Source organism: Pogona vitticeps, chromosome 4 (assembly GCF_051106095.1).
Source record: "Pogona vitticeps strain Pit_001003342236 chromosome 4, PviZW2.1, whole genome shotgun sequence".
NCBI lineage: Eukaryota > Metazoa > Chordata > Lepidosauria > Squamata > Agamidae > Pogona > Pogona vitticeps.
In genome coordinates, this window is record NC_135786.1 from 49,236,184 (window position 1) to 49,258,399 (window position 22,216).

At 37.5% G+C, this 22,216-nt stretch overlaps 1 protein-coding gene across 33 annotated transcripts in view; it reads right to left on the reverse strand.

Annotated features, from left to right (window-relative positions):
* NFASC (neurofascin) overlaps positions 1–22,216 on the reverse strand; it is a 229,028-nt gene that overhangs the window by 24,184 nt on the left and 182,628 nt on the right. For 15 of the 33 annotated variants that reach the window (XM_078391888.1, XM_078391896.1, XM_072997314.2 and 12 more), the window contains 3 exons: positions 8,573–8,809; positions 4,701–4,889; positions 2,442–2,582 (listed from right to left, as the gene is read on the reverse strand). The exons of 16 other annotated variants lie outside the window; for them this stretch is intronic. In XM_078391888.1, the coding sequence (XP_078248014.1) occupies positions 2,442–2,582; positions 4,701–4,889; positions 8,573–8,809 (567 nt within the window). Of the gene's footprint in view, positions 1–2,441; positions 2,583–4,700; positions 4,890–8,572; positions 8,810–9,957; positions 10,071–22,216 lie in introns of all 33 variants that reach the window. 2 more of the 33 variants (XR_013544332.1, XR_013544331.1) reach the window with 2 other exon arrangements.

Sequence of the window (22,216 nt, forward strand, 5' to 3'; positions counted from 1 at the left end):
AGTGAAAAAGGAGCTATAGGGAGTCTTGGGACCTGAAAGCAGGGAGAAATATGAAGTTTACCATTCGTTTAAATACTTCTGGCACCCAGTCTGGGTTATGCTGGCATAAATTTTACACAACAGGATCTTGCCCACTGTGTTGTTCTAGAGAAAGCAACAACTAAAACTAAAAATTAAAATATTCTGTTTTTTCCCTTAAATTTCACCACTGTTCAATTCTTTAAAATAATTGTCTTCTTTCTGATTCACTTCCTACTTTGGTTCTCATTCTTATTTTGTCCCAATCTGATTCCTCTAATTCTCTTTAGGTCGGATTATCTCATCCTTATCTCAATACTCTTGAGTTCTGCTGTGTACTATATTTTTTATGTATGAAAAGATAGTTTCTCTGACACAATGTTATCCTCCTTAGATACCTTTTCTCTCTCAAAACCAATTTGCTACTTATTTTCAAAACTCATTTTCTAGTTTCAGATAATCTTTTATCTCCTATTTCTTTATGTACTGCTTGATCTCCATTTTCTAATCCTTTGCTGCTTTGTAACACCCCACCTGGATTCTTTCTATTGCATGTTTTTATGCTTCCCTCTTTCTTGGCATCCAATATCTATATAACTGATTCACTTCTTCTGGCCTTCCCATGTAGTATTTTTTATTTTCAATTTTATTTCTTTCTACATTAAAATGTAAGCCACTTGGGCAGTCTGTGTATTTTTATTTTTATTTTATTTGGTCTTATTTTTTGCTGTGTATGAAATCACATTTTCAGACACTTCACAATAGCAATAACAACAATTATTATTGTACTTTTCATTAGCATTTTATATATTTTAAAACCTGCTTTAATTAGATGAATATTTTCCTTATAGCTTTTTATGTAACAACCATCCTATTCTTTCCACAGAAGTGTAGAAAGTACTCAAAATGGATATGTGACATTCACCTCTCTGATGAAAGGGAATTACTTCTTGGTTAAATAAATACAAAAAATATGGGCAAACTGGGATGTGGCAACTGTTCATTGAATTTAATTATTATTACTTGAGCCAGTTATTTGAATACTTTCTAAAATCTTGAACAAGAAGTTCAGAAATATGAACTGAAGCTACTTGTATGAGAAACATTTCAATCTAATAGGAAAGAAGTCCAGTTGCCATAACTCAAATTCCAGATAACTTCACCTGGATGACTAAGAATCTTCACAGGTATATGAATAAAAAAACCCTAATATTTTCTTATGTAAATACGTTACATACATTATCATAGCCTCTTGAGACTGAAGAATGCCTACTATTTACTCATGTTTGATTGCATCCATACTGGAATCCATTACTGCTGCTGAGGTACTATTTTTCTACAAGTAGCTGGAAATAAGTAAAATATGAGTCCCAGAACTTGATACAGAACTTTCAGTCTTTCCCATGACCAAGATTTCTTTTATAATGTTTTCTCACAAGAACATTGTGTTCAGCGAAAGTGCTTCCCAACATTGATTAAGAGCTTCCTGGTTACAGGTTCTGACTATTTTATTACTTCATATTCAGTGGAACTGGAGGATTAGTGAATTGTACATTAATCAGTCAAGTTCCTTTCTTCAAATGATGCTATAATTATTTGTTTCATTTCATTTTCTGTACAGTGAAATAACGTCCAGGAAAATTTTTTATTACTCCCTGAATAATACCAGTAGTTCTTTGTCTATACATATTGGACAAGACAGCATTACAGTAATGTTTTCACTACCCCTTGCTACTGTTCCCATGTTTCTTCAAGTCTGATGGACATGGAAAAAAAACCCCAACACAAAACAGAATATAATCTGACAAGGTTAATAACCACATTCTGTGAAACCAAATTAGTACCATTCTCAGATTATGGTGTCATTTGTTAGCATATTCATTCTACATTTTTCTATGAACCTCATACAGACAAATCCACCATCTGATATTATCTTCCAGTCTTTTCCATATGAACGCTGATGTATAAATATCGTCACATAACTGCATGTGCTCATGCAACAACTGGCAACATGACTATGAGCAGTGCAAGCACACACAAATGAAAACACAAACACATATAGCAATAGATAGCATATTCTTTAACAACAGGGTTTATCTGGGAGTTTAAATAAAGAGTCATATATCTCTGCCCTTCTTATAAGGTTTCTTATTCCCAAAGCAAGCCTGTTTCATTTAAAAATAGTCATGCTGAGATTTTTAAGAAAATGAAACATAGTGTAAACATCCTCACTGCAGATGAAATATTCTACTTTGTAGTTGTATAATAAGGGCAGAGTATGCAATGTTGGCAAAGGAGTGGATGAAACATTCTCCATGCATGCCTTAATTCTGCCATCTCAAGCAGCAGCAAGAAAGAGCAATAAGCTTGGAATGGAATACACCTTAAAACATAGCACACAGTGGGGCTGAGCCCCATCTCACCTGGACTTGTCTGAAAGGTTACATTCGAGCTGACTGTATCATTCCCTTTGGGGAAAACACGCACTATATACTTCTCCCCGGGAGTCAGGTTATCCAGCTCCACATAGGCTTTAGCAGGGGAATATTTCACTGTGGTGTTACCTGAGAAACAGAAACCTCACATCAAAGGCAGCTAGCAGGGAAAAGAGAGATTACTGTGTTGGCAAATTCCACTAACATCAAACTAGCCTACTGAATTGACACATGTCCCTGCTGATGACAAGACTGAAAAGAGGAACATATCAGCAGGGTGAACATCCAGGCACCACCATTGTAAAGGTCAAGGGTCAGTCTACAAAAGCATTGCAAATCAGCTCATTCCACTGGTTTTTCTAGCATCATAGGTTTTCTAGGATCACTTAACTAACCTAATTGAGCACTTGTTTCAATATTCTTAGTCTGCAACCATATGGAAGATTCTCTCACTCCTGGTTCAATGATTTCGTACAAAACCAGAAGTGCAAAAAAGTCTATAGAAAAAGAAAGAGCTACAAACTAAATAATCTCTGGGAAATCTTTTAAGAGTGAAGGATTATTATATTTCTTATGTAACCTGCAGTTGCCAGATGTATTGAATCAGTAACAACAACAATGCTTTCTCTGTGAGCACCCTTACGACGGATTAGAAATTCCTTTCCTGGTTCTTTACTATTCTCAGTATGCTTTGTAAATGGTGAAAGAGAAAAGTCACTTCTGAATTGTAAGACCATGCAGACTAATCGCAATATTCAACTATATTAAATAATATTAAATACACATTGTTAATATCATTGACACTTAGTGTTGTTTGCCTATCCTCATGTATCAAACCCTACAAAACTACAGTTATTCTTGTAGGATGGGAATTTTAGTTAAACTCTTGGATGAGTTATTAGCACAATCTTAGCAAATTGTGTGACATGGAATGTACATGGTTACAAAAGTAGTTAAATCCATATATACACTTCTGCTAGTACTGGCTAACTTATGAGTCCACCAGAAATCAAAATTTAAAGTCACTGGAGTCATTTACGGCTTGTCCATGCAACAGGTGTTTACATATCTGATTTATCTTTCTACTATAAACTAGAAGCACGGGGAGCATCCCAATGAATGAAACATTCTCACTACAATGCTGTAGTGGCCAGTTATGGGCTGCAAAGGAATGCTCCAAATAATTGCCAAGCCAATGGCAAGACATTTGTCAACAGCAGCAGACATTACATGCTTTATATTCAACCATTCTAGGTGCAATTCTCAAGGGCCCTATTGCTCATTTTAAAAAACAGGCATGTAGTAATACATAAAGGTTTGGAGCCAGCATCAAGAATAATGAATATGACTTGGCCCAGCAAACTAGAACCATGAAGAGCATACTTAGGGCAGATTCTTAATTTGCCTAGAGGACTATAAAGCCAGATGGCACTAAACGTTTAACATAACATAATTATTTGAACATTGCATATGGTCTCCCAGATTTAAGCAGGACAAAGGAAAGGAAAGGAAAGGAAAGGAAAGGAAAGGAAAGGAAAGGAAGGAAGGAAGGAAGGAAGGAAGGAAGGAAGGAAGGAAGGAAGGAAGGAAGGAAGGAAGAAAGAAAGAAAGAAAGAAAGAAAGAAAGAAAGAAAGAAAGAAAGAAAGAAAGAAAGAAAGAAAGAAAGAAAGAAAGAAAGAAAGAAAGAAAGAAAGAAAGAAAGAAAGAAAGAAAGAAAGAAAGAAAGAAAGAAAGAAAGAAAGAAAGAAAGAAAGAAAGAAAGAAAGAAAGAAAGAAAGAAAGAAAGAGGGTGGACAATTAAAACCTTAAAATATTTGTATTTGATAACTTTGGACACTGCTCATTGAAAAATGTTGGTATGATTTTTCTGCACAGCTGCACCTGTTTAGGTTTTTTTTGTGGGGGGGGGGGAAGCGCCAATCCAAAAATGTAGTCATTATTGTTTATCTCTCAAATCTGTTAGAGCTGGATCTCTATATCTGCATCTTTGTTTTTATAGCTCTCCTGTTCTGTGAAATACTGCAGCCACTACAGAGCATGTAGATGTTTTAGAGTGCACTGATCTGAAACTTCTACACTGAAGGGAGAGGAAGGCAAATTGAATTCAGAAGAATAGCAACATAAAACACAGTGAACAAATTAAACACCATGCTTTCCCCCATACCCCCAAAACAACACCCCATGCACAAATTAACCAGCAAGTTTAGTTACACTACAATTAACATGGCATGAAAGGTCCATTAAACCTCTGAGAGATGACAGGATCTCTGGTGGCATTAAGGACCCTGCAGCATTCCCGTGCTCCCAATGCTTAATGTTGATATACTCAACCACAAACTCAGTTTCAGGATCAAACGTGTGGTTCCAGGTGATGTTTGCCCAGTTACTGTTAGGTGAAGCTTTTACGTCCCAGATGGACTGCTTTCCAACACCAGCTGGTGAACAGGTTAGAACAGAGATTAGTAAACTGGATTATATATTTAAAATAAAATGGTGCATTAGAATATCACAGTATTTAAAACAGAATATAAGCAAGATACTCTAACGCAGACAAAGAAACACCAAATATAATGCACGAAAGGTTTTGGAGTTCTAGCAGTATCTCAAAAGGATAATGCATAAAGAAAAAAACTTGGAATGCCACTTCAAATAAAGGCTGAAATACTGTTGCTTAGTGTAGTATGTTGAGGTACGTTGCCCTAGAGCAGACCTACTGAATCAATGGGGATTTGGTGAGTCAACTCCTCCACAAGTTCCAGTGATTAGCCTAAAGTAGTTGCAACTTACTGTGCCAAACTAAGTCATAACTAGAGTTAGGTGCATTTTAATCAATATAAGGTATGAAGGAATTGACTCACCAAATCCCCACTGATAGCCTAGTATAGTGCAATTTACTATGCTAAGCAACAGGATTTCAGTCAATATATCATTAGAAGCACTTTCCTCATATAAACTGTACGTGGCATTTTTAAATATAAAGTTTTATGTATACAAAGCTCTTTATCAATAAATCACTTTTTTTTAAAAAAAAAAAACTACACTGATTTTAATGCAAGTGATTAACCATAACCATTCTGTACGGTGAACAATTTGGGAGGTAGAACAGCATTTTCAAAATGGCTATGGAAAGTGGATCTTCCTGCCAGTCAGAAAGATACATTTCATAAAGTGAGATGTACTGTATCTTATTCCTTACAGTACAATGTTTCCCAGCCTTACACTGACAGTTACTCTGTGAAATCAGAGATCTTAATTTTTTGCAAGACATTTGCTTCTTTAGGTCCTTGTTTTGGAAGGTTAATATATCTCAATTCATATCTTTCTCTTTGATTTTGCCAAAGCTGAAAGAACAGAGATTCAAGAGCAAATTGGAGAACCAACTGTCAGATTTGCTTTGCTTTGGATCCCTACATTGAGCAGGGGGTTGGACTTGGTGGCCTTAAACGCCCCTTCCAACTCAATTATGATTCTATGAACAGAATGAAAGGCAGTCCTGTGCATGTTCGAATGACCTGGACACTGAAGAATGAGAAGTTTTAATTTAGAGTTCTCAATTCTTCACAGTCTAGATATGAAAGGTACTTCAGCTAATTTCTATTGGTTCACATAGCTAAGAGGATCCAGGATCCAAATGAATCTAAAACTGGGCAGATGTGGGCTGTGCAACTGAATTCCCAAGATGAATATATTTAGAAATGATTATCTTCTGGTGGGGAAGACATACAACTTTCCTTGGGCAATATTCTTCATCTCTGTTTGAGCACTGCAGAATTTAACTGAGATAGAAGTGTTATTTTGATAATCCCTAAATTATCTTAGTTACACATCAAGAGACTTGAAGAACATAGCAAAATATTTATAATAGGCAGAGAACTGTGTTTATTTATACTCTGAAATATTAAATCCAGGACTTGTATTTGACCATGCAGATAAAATAATAACTTACAGCTTATTTAGTTTGGTCCACATCTGAGTTTTTTCAAAAAGACTGCTGATGCCTAAGACATTACAAGCTTAGCCACAGTATCTCCTGTTAGTCTCTTTCAATATGGAAAGAGTTTCACTAACACTGAGATGTTCAGTTCTACATTGTTCCAACTACGCTGAAATTCAATACAAATCAGTTTACACTTTTTATCTGGCAGAGTGGAGAGGGAGTGCTTATCAATATTTTCTACAGGACACACTGGGAAATAGTGTTCAAAATTGTTTTGTGGCTATCAAGTTGAAGCAATCAAGCAACGCACAGCAGGATGCTGGTCATTCATAGCTTCTCTCTGGCATTCCAGGGTCATGTGAATGCACCCAGTGTTTTTGTAATGAGAATTCTTTGTGCAGTATTTACTTTCACAGTAACTATGACCACTTTATAATGTGGCATATACAATGAAATTATTTTTCCCTTCTACTTTTCCCTTTTACAGTTCAGCTCTCTACAAATATATATATATATATTTGTAGAATTATAAATATAATTCCAGCAATACCAGTTTCATTTTAAAATGCTAATTATTTGATATTTTGACCCAGCAATTAGCACTGCATGCTCATTCATGCAACATTTAGGTTAGAGCAGCAGCTGAGAGATCATTACATCAATAGACAAACTGCAAGCCAGGCACCAATTTTGTATCTCAATATTTAGAATACGATTGAGCGCATACCCATTACCTTCAGTGGGATTCTGTGCATGCAAGTCTTTTGAAGCTGGGTTTCATCAAAAGTAAAGGGATTTGCCTTGACACCTCTTCATGAAAGGGAAGCTATTGCAAGCTGTTAAGATATACACTGTAAATAGCATAAGGCACTATCGGCAAGATTTGAGTTGGAAAATGGTTTCTTTGAGTTTTCCTATTTTATTTCTCCACAGTTGATGTAGACTCGGTGGAATATCATGTCAGAAATGTTGGCATGTGTTGCAGCCTCTGTGCAATAATGTCAGCCTCTCTAATGGGAGCATGATGAAGCAGTCAAGTAAGTGAATTAATCAGATTACTGCTTTTACTATGCTTGGGGTATAGCTTTCTTTCTTTCTTTCTTTCTTTCTTTCTTTTGCATTGCACTGTGTGGATCAGAGCCAAACTAGTTTGTTAAATACTGGACTCTGTTACCATCTACATTTATAACATTACCTGATTATGTTAGCCTCTGCAAAGAAATTGACATTTTTCCTTCTCTCTTCAGAAATGAAATAAGTGCTCCTATTTCTTTTTATGTTGAAGGAGGCATCAATTTAAATTGCATTTATATTTAGTTTTAGCTAAATATGAGTTTTCTCTGTATACTTGCAATTTAAAATGGTTCCAGCAATGTTTCCATGTGTTTTCATTGCTACATAATAAAAGTTAAGACCCATGAAGCTTGCAGGCCCAGCTTTTGGCATGCATTGATACTTCTTAATAGCAGGCCTCCTCCAAGCTCCCTGAAATGTCACCTTTGAGATTTGGGATAGTAAGAAGATACTTTTGGTAGAGCAAGAATCATAAAATGTTTTGCATGACAGGAACTGTGCCTTGGATCTTGAATGGAAGTTGTCAGTTAAATTGCCAACAATGTGTGATGCATTTTGGAAAGATATAATTCTTGGGCCACAGTCAGACATCATCCTTGGTTATCCATGCACAAAAATAAGCCAAACAGATGGCATTTGGGCATGCACACATATGATAATAATGCAGCAGTGTTCACAGGAATAAAATGCCATTTGTAGTACTTGGTGTTCAGTGACTGAAATTGGATTATTGTATTATATCTCTATGAGGCACCTTTCAAAGTGAGATTTAGGGAGCACTCATGTTGGATACTGTGGGGCATTTTCATGGCCCTGTTCACTCAGTCAGTGTTTGGCTTTTACAGCATGTCTGTCTTAGTGAAGAATGCACCTAAAATTCCATTACACGGCAATATAATAAGACCCTGGATGCATAACGCAAAGATTTCTTTTCACGTGCTACAAAGCAATTAGTATAACTCTGAGAACATTTTTGTACTGAATAGTTTGAAAAGCGTCCATACCTTGATACTAAGCATAAAGTATATTGAAAGATCAAGTTATGGTTGAGATAGTTCACATAAAGTAACTAGCAAAACACAGTAGCAGAATGCTCTTTTGTGATACCTATTGTACTAGCAACCACTGTGGTGATAGTTGTGTCTTCTGTAGTGGTTGTAGCTTCAGTAATGGTTGTTGCTTCTGCAGTGGTTGTAGCTTCTGTGGTGGTGGTGGTGGTAGCTTCTGTGGTGGTAACTGTAGTGGCAGCTTCTGTGGCAGTGGCTGCAGTGGTAGCTTCTGTAGTCGTAGGAGCCACAGTTGCAGCAACTGTAGTTTGGTTGCTTGTTGTTGGAGATATTAAAACTGGGAGAGGGAAGTGTAAAAACTACATTTTGAGGAGGATTTATGTACTTAGTCCATTGGTTTTTGTCATTTCTTGAGACTGAATATGCATGCAGGACACAGCAAAATGGATCAACCCACACACAAATCAGGGACTAAACTAACCAAGCAATTTGCAAACAACAAAAGCTCAAATTGTATTTCCCCCCCTTTTTTTTGGCAGACTTTTTTTTAGCCAACAGTGGTTCAATGTGACAAAAGTGGGCCAGTGTGGGAGAGGCTTGGAATCTTTCAAATAAAGGGACATGCAAAAAGCCCTGCAGTCAAACACAGAGTAAACATGCAGAAAAGTGGCAAGAAGTGGGAGATCTTGGCCTAAGACAAATAGTTTCCCACAAGCATTCTATCTGTTGTCAGTTTCTTTTCATTGATTTAATAGGCTGCCTCTCTTAGTTGTTGAGGTCTCTAACCTCTAAAACAAGCAAATGCAAACACAACTGGCATGAAAAACAAATGAAGAGGTACATTCAAAGTCTAAAGGTAACACTTTAAAAAACAAGAGGCAAAAGCATTGCTTCTTATCCCCCACTAAAATGACTTCTATTACTTTCTTAGTGCAACAAATAATGCTGTTGTTTCATTATTGTTATTGCTATCACTAATTTTAGTGATATTCTTCAGTGCAATGGATAACATTGTTGTTGCCCTGCTGTTACCATTACCTTTAATCACATAGGGCTGCGTTTCCACAGAACACGCAAAGTTATTTTTAAAGAACAATATGTCCCTGATAGTCCTTATAGTGTTTTAAAAGTAATCTAACGTGGTTACTATTAAAATACCTTGTTTTATTATTTACTGTACTGCTCATACTTAACATGATTTTTTTAAAAAATGGTTCAAATTCATAACTGAATGGCATGAACCCTGAAAAAAATCACACCAAAATGTATCTAAAAATGTATTAAATTGTCCTTTAAAAGTTGTATTGGAAGTAAAAAGAAAACTTTAATAATCACACCAATAAAATAACTTAATTCCTTGTCATTGCACCAAGTCATTGTACAATTTTAAAAAATTAACTTATTAGTTTTACGTACATCAAAATTAATTACAACACTTCCTTCAGTTACTTTACAAAACACACATCGGAACTACAAGCTACTAACCTTGAAGTCGAAACATAGTTTCTGCCTATCTACGTCCATCATCACAAAATCCACATCAGAGCATGAGACAGCAATACCAGCCAATACTTGCATCATGTGACAGTCCCTCTTCACTAGTTAGTGAAGATACATATAGTTATGAGTAATTAAAAAGTCATAGTTAAATGAGAAAATTAATTGTTATAGTTTGTATTTTAGTATAGTATAGTAGAATGTGTTTTTTACGTTTGTTACTTTAAAAAGGAATTAATTATAAATAACTTACAACGTTGCTTCAAAGCACTGGACATGGATTCTATACCCTGTGGCATAAATGTGGTCATGCTGGTCTCTAGAGCACTTGGCTACCTAACTTCATTCCCTGGAAAGAATACGATGCTGGCTTTTGGCAGCATGAGGAAACCCAACTCTTATACTGGCAGAATTATATTAGGGAGGAAAAGAAGGAACAAGGTTGGACATGGATGAACAGAAGCATCTTTGGCACACAGAGGCCTTCCAAGGATACAAGCACCCACTTAAATTTAACATATTTTACCCTGCAATCATTGTTCAGCGATAGTAACCTGTCTGCATATTTCCAATTTACTGGTGAGACAAAAGTAAACCTAAGTAGGGATGTAAGGCATGCTCATCTAAATGTATGACACAAAATAGACACAGAAGGCGGCAAAGGCAAGATAAATTGTGATAAATGCTTTTCCTTAAGTGAATCTAATATTTTTGAGTAAAATCAGTTTTCAACCCTTGTAAGTGTTTCATTCTTATATACAAGGGATACCCAGGAGCTCATGGTCTAAACCAAAGAGGGTGAATGAGAGCCCCCACCCCCTTCTTAAACTACAACCACTTCTCAATCTCTGTGAAGCTGGGAACACAACAGAAAAGGATTGCTCCAGTTCTATCCACTGTACAGATTTTCTATCTTCTTCTAACGTTCTGTGTTGACATTTATTGGTGGTCGTGGTGGTGGGGAGGAGGATATTGTGTTAAAAGGGATCACTGATATAATAAATCTTGTGCTTTGAAAATGGCAGAATCTGGCCTGAAGCAGCCAAGCTTCCTCTAAATAGACAATTAGATTTAAAAACTCTTTACATGATAGGATGTGATCCAATTTATCAAGCATAGCAAAATTAAATTAATGGAACACACCAGGAATTGCATTGCTAAGGCACTTCCCCACTGACAGCTTTCAGAATGTTTCCCCTTAAGCTTTGAAACAGAAAAAAATGTAAAACTGATTTTTCACACCTTGCATTTCCAAACCATTTCATTCAGAGAAGATTTCCGTGCTTTGGATTTAAAAATAAACAAACTCAAAGCATATTATCCTTTCCTCTCTCATATCCCTATGTTAAAGGAAAAGAGTGGTTTTAAAAATTAACTATATACACAAGATAAGGAAATATAGCTCCTTGAAAAGAGATGAAATGGCAGACTGAGGATACTGAATGATTTTGAAAGGATCAGCCTGCCATAGCATCAGCACTGCATGATTGTGTGTTCAGAATTCTTGGCAAGGCAAACGGAAAATGGAATTTAAGGCATCTTTCAGCCTTGCCTGCACGCTCCTTAGGGTCAGGGCCTGTATCTCTAAAGAATATAAATGGGAAGAGAAACAGTGCTTTTGGCAAATGACACTGTAAATGGGTCCTTTTGTTAGTTGACTCTGAGTGAAACAAACTGGTTTGGGGTTAAAGCAGGAGGTCAGACTATATGATGAAAATGGAACCTCTTAGCTTTGAAAACTCTAACTAGCCTGGATGGTTTTATCGTATTGCTTCCCAGGCAAAATTCTCTGGAAAGCTCTGGCTGTTTCATGGGAAAAATTGTGAATAAAATTTGCTTTGAGCCAGATAACTCTACCCTTTTCTTCCCATGCATCCTCTCCAACACATATAGACCTGAATCAAGTTGGTAGTTTTAACTAGATTAGACTGCTTGTATCAGTGGTATTTACTTACATGTTGTCTCACTACTGAGCAACTGCATTTACTCTACTTGGGAACAGAAACTGGGTTCAGGCCATGATTTCTTCCTTTGGTAGTTGTAGGTTTTTCGGGCTCTTTGGCCATGTTCTAAAGGTTGTTCTTCCTAACGTTTCACCAGTCTCTGTGGCCGGCATCTTCAGAGGACAGCACTCTGACATTTTGCCGGCCATAGAAACTGGCGAAAGGTTAGGAAGAACAACCTTCAGAACACAGCCAAAGAGCCTGAAAAACCCACAACAACCATTAGATCCCGGACATGAAAGCCTTTGCTAATACGTTTCTTCCTTTCTTCCCCTCTTTCTTTTTGCTTTACTAAAGATTAGAACACTCAAATTACAGCTCACCCAGTGACCTAATATTACAGCATTTCATTTCCAGGATTTCAAAACATTATGCTTTGTCAAACTTGTAATATAGTAAAACCAAGGCTGCACAATTCAATCAATCAACTCAGGGAGAAGGGAAAAAAAAGCTACAACTGGCCATATTGACTAGGAGAATCTGTGAGCTGAAGTACAAAAACGTCTTCCAGGTTCTGGCAAAGACTCGCCAGCTCTTTCCTCCCTGCATCAAATCTGACTAAACAGAGTTTGTTCTTTTCTATATACATTCAAAATCAATTTGTTATGAGTGGAACAAAGACTAACTTTGATGATAACAAAAGAAACAAGCAACAGTTGAGAGTGATTTTCTGAAATCAATATTAGCAAGTCTTTAATCTTGAACAATTCCCCCATGAAGCCACACTGCTTCTGATACCTTAATTTAACAAGGAATAATATTCACAAATTCAGTGGAGAAAAAGAGAGCTGTTTTTTTCATTTTCATAGTATAATGTGACTTATTTGTTAAACTGTAAAACTCTCACGCTACAGAAAACCATTTCCTTTCCTTACAATAAGTGCAGGTTCAACTCTAAGTCTGACTTCCCAGACACTACAACCCGAACAAAGCTTTAAATTGTGAGACAGATTTCTTTGCTGCTAACACTCTTGCCATCTCACACAGTTTAATGTAAATAATGGGCTGGCTTAAGTGTTCCTTTCATCATCTAGCTTTTGACCTCCTTGGAGTCCAGATGGGTCATACTCTTGATATTTCCAGACAAAGAAAGGGCAGAAAAAGCACAGAAACAGTAAAATGAAAGTGCCCATTCTCATGAATTCCTGTGACAAATGAGGCTTGGGATGAAAGATTAATTAAATACACTTGAGATAATCACAAAAGTTAGCTGAGATACAGATGGTTTCCCTGCTGCTGAAGAAACAAGAGATCCCCATCGTCAAAGTGAGCACTTACAGGTTCACAGAGGTGGATATACATAGGGTATATATGAAAGAGCCTCAACAAAAGATGTGCAATGCTACCTTATTAAAAAAAAAAAAGACAGAAGAGCAAATATATTTGCTGAGGAACAGTACTTAAAATCTAAAGACATCAAAGACCATCAAAATAGTTCGGCCATATAGATAATCTTGCAGACTGCTGCTTTCCTCCTATAATAACATACACATGAGAAAAGATTTCAAAAGTATTATATATAAAGACACCAAGCTGCCAACTGCATGTTGATAACTAACAAAATGTTTTCTCTTTAATACATCAGAGCATACAGTTCAGAGAATGGACTGTTAGGCATTTCATAATATACAAAAGAAGAGCAATTAAAATGAAGCCACCCAAACAGGTGAATAGATTATGTCAAACAATACTGAAGGGAAATCCTGTAATAGTGCTATACATATCCAAGGATCAGAAATGGGGGGATCCTAGCATTAATGTTTTACAGAACACTTAAATAAAATATCATTATTACCTTTTTGATTCATTAGTCACTATAAGCAGTAGCTTACTATGGCACTTTGACTACTAATTTATCAGCTGTGATAGGAGTGGGTTTAGAATTATTTGCTTGCATGCATGTGTGAGTGGTACTGAAAGAAACATCCACAATCTTTATCAGGGACTGCTTATTCCATTTGCCATTTAAAACAATTCTGCTGATTATCAGAACACAGCACTGTACTCCATATTACACCAAGGTAACCTTAGTAGCATGATGTATAGCAGTGGTCCTCAACCTTGGGCTTCCAGATGTTCATGGACTTCAGCTCCCAGAAATCCTGGCCAGCAGAGGTGGTGGTGAAGGCTTCTGGGAGTTGCAGTCCAAGAACATCTGGAGGCCCAAGGTTGGGGACCACTGATGTATAGTATAACAAAAGCCAAAGTCAATGTATTGTGGGACCTTTAAGACTAGACTTGTTTCAGTGTGGTGTATAATCCACAGTCTCAGATAAAAGGAGTACAATATTTAAGAAGCAAATGTATATACAATACTTATGTATTTGTGGGACATGAATCTAGTGAAATGAGCCATAGAGATGCTAACAGCATTATTGCTGTAGGCAATGAACCTTCAAAGTGTTGATTAAAGTTGTTCTTGCATTTCCTGCAATTGCTAAAAGAAAGGGTGTTTCTCCTATTTTACAACTACAGTAAGGACTGTGATCCTTAGTGCATGCTTCATCACTGGAAGACTGACTGGATATTTCAGTGAGTTTAGTATCAGACTACAGAACAAGAGGCAGGGAGTTTGATTCCCAGTTCTGTTCTCCCTGCCCTGGAGAAAAGCCAGGCTAGGTAGCCTTTGACAAATGGTACAGCCCCAGAATGCCCCCAGAAGCAGGGAATGATAAGAAAACCCTGGAAAATGTCATCATATGTTCGAATTGGCTTTGTGGCATGTCATTATTATTTTATCACTAGATCCTCAAGCAGAGGCATAAATAAATCTTTCTGCAGATTGTATAAAATCATCTTAAATTAGACTAATCACAGTTGAATATAGAATACAGAATTGTTTTCTGATATCTTTAACTATTTGTACTTAGGCACATGAAATCTGTTGATGACTCAAAGCAATCACTCATAGTTAATGGTACAGTGGTAAGTTATGAAGCATAGGCACTTATCATGACAATATCCATAGCCATGTCCCCAAAGAGGAGTCAAAAATGCAAGCAAACATGATTCATATCAACAACCCAATGCTAGCAGTTATAGTGGCTTCAGGAGTTAACCTGAAGGCAAAATTCAGAGCTGGAGTCCCGGAGGCAGTTTGTGCAGGGAACAACAGCCACTCTTGGTGACCTTCATAATCTCACAAAGGCCTTTGATTTGGTTAGCAGGGACAGTCTTTTTAAAATACTTTCCAAGATTGGATGTCCACCTTGACTCTTTAACATCATCAGGTCTTTCATGAGGAAATGAAGGGCACTGTAGTTTTTGATGGCTCAACATCAGATCCCTTTGACATCTGAAGTGGAGTGAAACAGGGCTGTGTCCTCACGCCAACCCTGTTTGGGATCTTTTTTGCTGTCATGCTGAAGGACACCTTTGGAACTGTGACAGAAGGTGTCTATCTACGGACTAGATGAAATGTAAAGCTCTTTAATCTCTCTAGATTGAGAGTGAAGACCAAAGTCCAGCCGAAATGCATGCAGGACTTCTTCTTTGCCAATGATGCAGCTGTTGTTGCCCATTCTGCTGAAGACCTCCAACAACTTATGAATCATTTTAGCAAGGCCTACCAAGACTTTGGATTAACAATCAGCCTGAAGAAAACACAAGTCATGGGCCAGGGCGTGGACTCACCTCCCTCTATTACTATCTACAAACAAGAATTGGAGGTTGTTCATGACTTTGTGGAAAGTTCCACTGCTGGGGAGCAGGATACCAAGTGAACTGCTAGGGATGGTCAAGCAGCAAATCAGTACAATTCTTGTTTAGCAACAACCTGTACTGATCTTGTGAGATTTCAAGCTAATCTACATACAACTGAAGAAAAGACGATTTCCAAGTTATATTGCTTAAATCAGATCTGAGATATAAACAGGGAACAACTGACAAATAAGGTAAAAATACTTCTGTTCAATAAATTGAATAAACATTGGCGGTGTTAAGGAAGGAATTTTGAGTGCTAACCTTGATCCCACACAGCAAACCAAGCTATCCGAAATCCAAAACAGGGAAAAAATTGAGTCCTTTGTTACCTTTAAGACTAACATATTTTATTTGGCCTAAGCCATTATGGCTTGAAACAACTTTTAGTGCAAGCGAAATAAGAAAGTGCCAAACCAGGACTGCAGTTGAACATTAAGAAGACCAAAATTATGACTGCAGAAGCACTAAACTTTAATGTTAGAATGAAGAAAGTGAAATAGAGATTTTCTATCATTAAACGGAGAGCGCAGCCAAGAAAACAGAAGGTGTCTGAAACTTTGAAAGACAGCAGTGAAGGAATTAGAAAAGATCATCAAGTGTGAGCATGTCTTACTGGAGACCAAGACAATCCACACTCTTGTATTCCTATCACTGTATACAGGTGTGAAAGCTGGACAGTGAAGAAAGCTGACAGGAAAAACAGTGATTTGTTTGAAACATGATGCTAGAGGAGAGCTCTGCAGATAACTTGGAGTGCTAGAAAGATGAACATGTGAGCCCTAGAAAAATTCAGTCTTGAACTATTTCTGGAGCAAAAATGATGATATTGAGGCTGGCCTACTTTGGGCATATTATGAGAAGGCAAGATGCTCTGTAAAAAAAATAATGCTGTGAAACATTAAAGGAAGCAGGAAAAGAGAAAGACCAAATATGAGATAGGTTGACTCCTATAGGAAACCACAGGTTTAAGTTTACAAGAGCTAATCAGGGTTGTTGAGGACAGGACATTTTGGAGATTGCTCATTAAAAGAATCCCAATAAGCCGGAGGTGACCTGAAGCTATGTAATAACAACAAAAACAACAAGCAGCTTTCATGGACACAGCCCATTTCTTCAGAATCATGGAGTATATTATTCAAGGCACTAGTTTTTATATATATATATACATATTGTGTTTGTGGATTGGCGGAGACAGAGATACAGAAAATAACAACTGTGTTAGTTACACTAATCATAACTTTCAAAGAACCAGTTAGCATAAACATCCTGGCAATAGTAAGGCCAATTATATAAGTCAATTACCCTCTAATGCTTTAAAGCAATAACTAGAATCCTATTGTGAAATGTCACATGGAAGGAAATTGTGTAGGTCTTCTTTGCAATTTTCTGCCTGACTGTTGCATGCTCAAGTGCTCAGATAAGTTTAAGACCTGGGTATGTATGAGCACACAAGAGACAGCTGGAATGATTGCACAGACCAGTTACACAAATTAGAGTTTATGCTACATAAACCCAGTAGGATTCTAGCTAATAGTTTCTGCCTCTAAGAGAGTGCCTGCATTAGCTGAAGCCCAAAGCATCGTGTTTGATTCACAGTTCTGTTGGAAAAGTAATTAACTCGTGCATAGTAAGATAGCAATGCCAAAAAACCTGCATGGATGAGCTGATTTATGAGATAAGAAGGCTTTTTGTTCAACCCAGGACAGTAACAGCTGAACCTCTTGATGTAGTCTTCTTCAGCTGTTTCCTTTTGAAATCTGTCTTTGAAGTTCTTTTGTTTAAGGATAGACACCTTGAGGTCAAAGACAGAGTGTTTTCCTGCTGGTTTCTGAACATTACTGTTTCTAATTTCAGTTTTGCATCCATTTATTTTCTTTATTAATAGAGACTGTACTACTTGTCCCATCCAAAATGCAGTATTGCAGGGGCATTGCTGGCAAAAGATGACACATATCACATTGGAAAATGGGCAAGTATATGAACTCTGGCATTGTAGATAACACAGTTAGGCACCTTTCATAATGTTTCCTGTGTAGACATGGGGACAGTTGGATCTCCAACCAGGTCCCGTTCTGTGTCAGCATGTCTGTTACATGAATTTATTACTTGTTATCTTAAAGGTGCCATAAGACCCTTTCTTGTTTTTGCTTTGGCATAGTTCCCTGGATTCCCCCCTTCCCCGACTCAGCAGGAAGCCAGTGGAGTGGAGGTTACATGTCCACAGATTAAAATATGTAATTGGACTAGTTTTGATAAGTACATGCTTAAGCGTTTTGTTGAAACTCTGGAAATTTTGTTTAGCAGTATCAAAAACTAATAATAAAAACACAGTATGGCCTAGACAGCAAGAGCAACTCTTCTGAATCAGACTGCAGCACTCTATATTGCATTAATCTGAGACAGAGAAGGGCAAGGAAAATGTGTGGAAAAAATCAGTAACTCACAGAAGTGGGGAGCATTCCCAGTGGTGCTGCTATGCTAAAAAAGGAGGTGACCAAGAGCACATTGGGTCTGCTAATTAGCCATTGACAAAAGATTTTTACAGCAATCAGAGGTTTTATACAGTCAGTATTCTTGTAGGGATTAATTTGACAAACAGGGGCTGTCAAAAGTATAATACAAGACCAGTCTGTACTTCAAGAATAAAAAAATGTATGCCCCTTCAGATATTCCTCGACTTTAAGTGCTATCATCTTTCAGCACCACCTGTGGTCATTAGGACCAATGAGAACAGAAGTCCAATAACATTTTCTACTCCTTCGCGAATATGTTTTCTACTCCTACTTATAGTCCTTACCTAGTCTGGAAATCAAATTCTAGTCAACTAGAAGCAAATCAACCCAGAATCTTCTGACACCTTAAAAGACTAATAAATGTCACATAAGCCATTGCATGTTACGTTTTATGTAAATTGCCTCAGAGTAAAGCCAGTTAGGCCCTCTGGTGGCAGGAAGGAAAGAGATATGTTGCTTACGGACAATAAACAAAGAAGTTACGTAGGTTTTCATACACAACATGCCGGGTTGCCACATACATTTCAACATTGTGGATACCATGCATCTGAAGAAGTAGGCTCCATTCAACTGATGCTTATGCCAAATATGTTAGTCTTTAGGGTGTCAGAAGACTCTTTGTTGCAACTAGAGATAACTGTACTTTTAGGAGTCTCTAATCCAAGAACTGAAGCGCCAAGAGATAAAAATGAAGAAATGAGTGAGAATTAGAAGGTTTGGATCTGTGAACCCCCAGCTGCCTTCACATCACCCCTGAAGGCCTGACTGCCCTTCACTTAGTCATTTTATATGCCACACAAGGCAACTTACGAGACATTTAAAAAAACAATAGTGTAAATACAATGAAGTTAACAAATATTAAAATACTTACCAAATATTAAACTTAACAAATGCTAAAATAGAACAAAACTCAAGTGTTATTTCCTACCGAACCAGTGATGTGTTTGTTATTGTAATCGCACTGCAGATAGTTAATTCATAATCACGTATTATGATGATGCAATTAAATTGTATTTTATTTTATTGCAAAATACTGCCAGAGTATGTAGATCACAATGATTTCAATCATGGCAGTCCAATCTAGAGACTGTTGATCACTTTAGTAATTGGAAGGGAAGAGCCTCCTTGCAAAAGCAAAAACATTGATTAGAGCAGAATGTAGCATTATATTGCTAATGTACATTATTGAGAAGACAACTTTTCAAGAGACAGAAAAGATGCGAGCCCATGAGGAAAAATGAAATCAGCAACTGGGCTATAGGTTCAAACAACACTCCACAAATGTGTACACTCCTTTGAGCTCTTCAGAACTTCTCAATGGAATAGGATATGTCAACAAATAAGGGATGGCAGAAAAAAGAGCAAATTCTAAGAACTAGGGTAGATGTGGCCCGATGTCTGTAGTTCAACATAATTGGCCCAACAGTAGTGAGACAAAGTACTTTTTACAAAACTTGAATAGCAAGTAGTATTGGAAATAAACTTGTCACGGCAGCAGAAACACACTGCGAGTGCAACTACATGGGATTTGCTCTGCTTATAAAACTGGTGAATTTGAAGTATTTTTTACTAAATGTATGATGCAAAGGCTGATTTGAATGGTCCAGCCCTTTTTGCTCCCAAAGCAGCTTTTCTTCTCTGCTGCTGGAGCTTTTCTCTGCTGCTTCTACTTCTACTTTTTCAAGCTGGAAAAATTCAAATGGAGTTTTCTGCATGCAATTAGTTGTGATCCGGTCTTGTAAAGATGGGGGGGGGGGCATCTGTAGGTAGCATTTCAGCAGTGTAGCTGGTTAGGGTATGATGTTCAGGTAAAGTGTGGGGGACATGCAAAAGCAAAGCACTGTGATTTTAATGTGGGGGATTGGTTGGTAGTCCTGAATCCTGTCAGCATAAGCAGGAAAGCTCCTCTGTTATGAATCAAAAGTTTAGTTCTGTTAACTACTTAATTAACAGGTCTGAAAGTGTAATTAACACCCCCTTCCCCTCCATTACTCTTTTCCTTTACTTTCAAGTAATGCATGTGGGAATTATTTCATATCTGTGCACACATAGTTTTAAACTATTGTCATGATACAGTGGACCCTCGACTTACAGACGGCTCGACTTACAGACTTTTCAAGTTACAGACTTCTCTGGCTGCAAAATTTAGATTAGACTTGCAGCCAGAGAATCGACTTACAGACCAGAAAAAACCCAAAATGGAATAAAAATAGAATAAAAACCACTGGTTGTGGGATTAATCAGTTTTCAGTGCATTGTAGGTCAATGGAGATTCGACTTACAGACTTTTCGACTTGCAGCCACCATTCCAATACGGATTAATTCCTTAAGTAGCGGGTCCACTGTATAGTCATGTGACCACAGTTGAGCTAATTCCTGTATGCATTACTTGAAAGTAAGGGAAAAGAGTAATGAATTGAAAGGTGGTGTTTCCTGTTTTAGAATCATTCTGAAGTGTGAATTGTGATGTATTTTGCAAAATTACCATTTTATATTCTGTACTCTTAGACTATTAGGTACCTTCTCCTGTTATTTTTCTATAGAAAAATATTTGAAAAATATAGTAGCCAGAAGCTTTGAATGAGAAAGTGGCTTCACAGAGAACCATGAAAAGATTAGCAGAGGTGGGGCCAGCGAAAGGAAAGAAAGAAGGGAGGGAGGCTGTGGTTGTATTGTGAGCTGCACTGCATCCAGTATGAACAGTGAACTCCTGACTTAATCTGTAGTCCTTGTGTGAGCATTGATTGTGGTTTCAAATGTAATACAGGCTGCAAATCAAATAACAGCAAAGTGTAGTCACACCCTTAATGTCAGAGGCCATGTTGACTGGGGATGATCTGAGTTGTTGTTCAGTGTATCTGGAGGGCAGCAGATGGAGTAAAGCTGCTCCATAGCTGCAGCAGCTGAAAGTTTACTACTTTAAAAAGAGAGCAGAAAGTATCTGGTTAGACTGTCATGAGGGTAAAGGGCCAAATAACCTTGGCCTTGTAATTGGAAGAACAAAAGGCTAGATTAGCAGGTCCTGCTAAGTTCTCATCCATTGAGAAGATGATAAAGAGAACACCAAGGGTCCAGATGGAGGAGTGTGGAAACAAAGAGCATCACCAGAGAGTGTGGGGGGGATGCCCCCTGTTTGAGGGACTAATCCTCTCCTGATGGCAAAGATGTATTAAAGGTATACCCTCTTTTCCTTCTAAATATTAAAGGCATGTTAGAGAGAAGCTCAGCTGTTAAATGCAGAAAGGAAAAGGCAAGGAATTATTTGAAATCCAACCCCTTAATGAGACTGCACTGCAGGCCTAAAGATGAAAGGAGACTTTGATTACAAGCAGAGCCTTGTTGCAGATGAGAAGTGCCAAAAACCATACTGTGTAGGGCAAAGGATACTTGGAGCTACCATTTAAATGAGCTTTATTGCACCAGAATCAGCACCTGGGTCACAAACCTCCCCACATCACAAGGACCTAAGGGTTTTGAACTCATTTTCCTCTCACAGAAGCTGTATCCCTACCCTAGTGGGTAATGTAATCGTTGCTGGAATCACAACCTAGATACATTCTCTGAAAGCACACTAAAACAGAATATCTGATTCCTCCTCATGTCCATCTGGCCCCACACAAATCTCTATTTTGCAGGCACAAGATTGCATAAAAATGATGGTAGTGGCCATTAAGCCATGCAATATCTCAGCTGGCAGGCATTTACCATTAATTGCACCTGGATTTTAAATCTAGCATTTCCACTGTGATGGCCCTTGGCCCTTAAATGTTTGAGTTTGAACATGTCATCTGGCAGTATCCTCTATATAGACAACATGCCTATAGTAGATGTATTAGGGAAGGAATGTTGGTGAGTTTAGCTTCTCAGGCGGGGGGTGGAAAACCATCCATACTGTACCTCTTGTGCATTATTATTTTAGGTAAAGAAACCTGACTTTTATATACATTGTTCTAATTTGCAGTAGAGAAGCAGATGGGATTGAAATCAAGAGCATATAAGGAGACATAAGCATAGTAGAATGAACATACT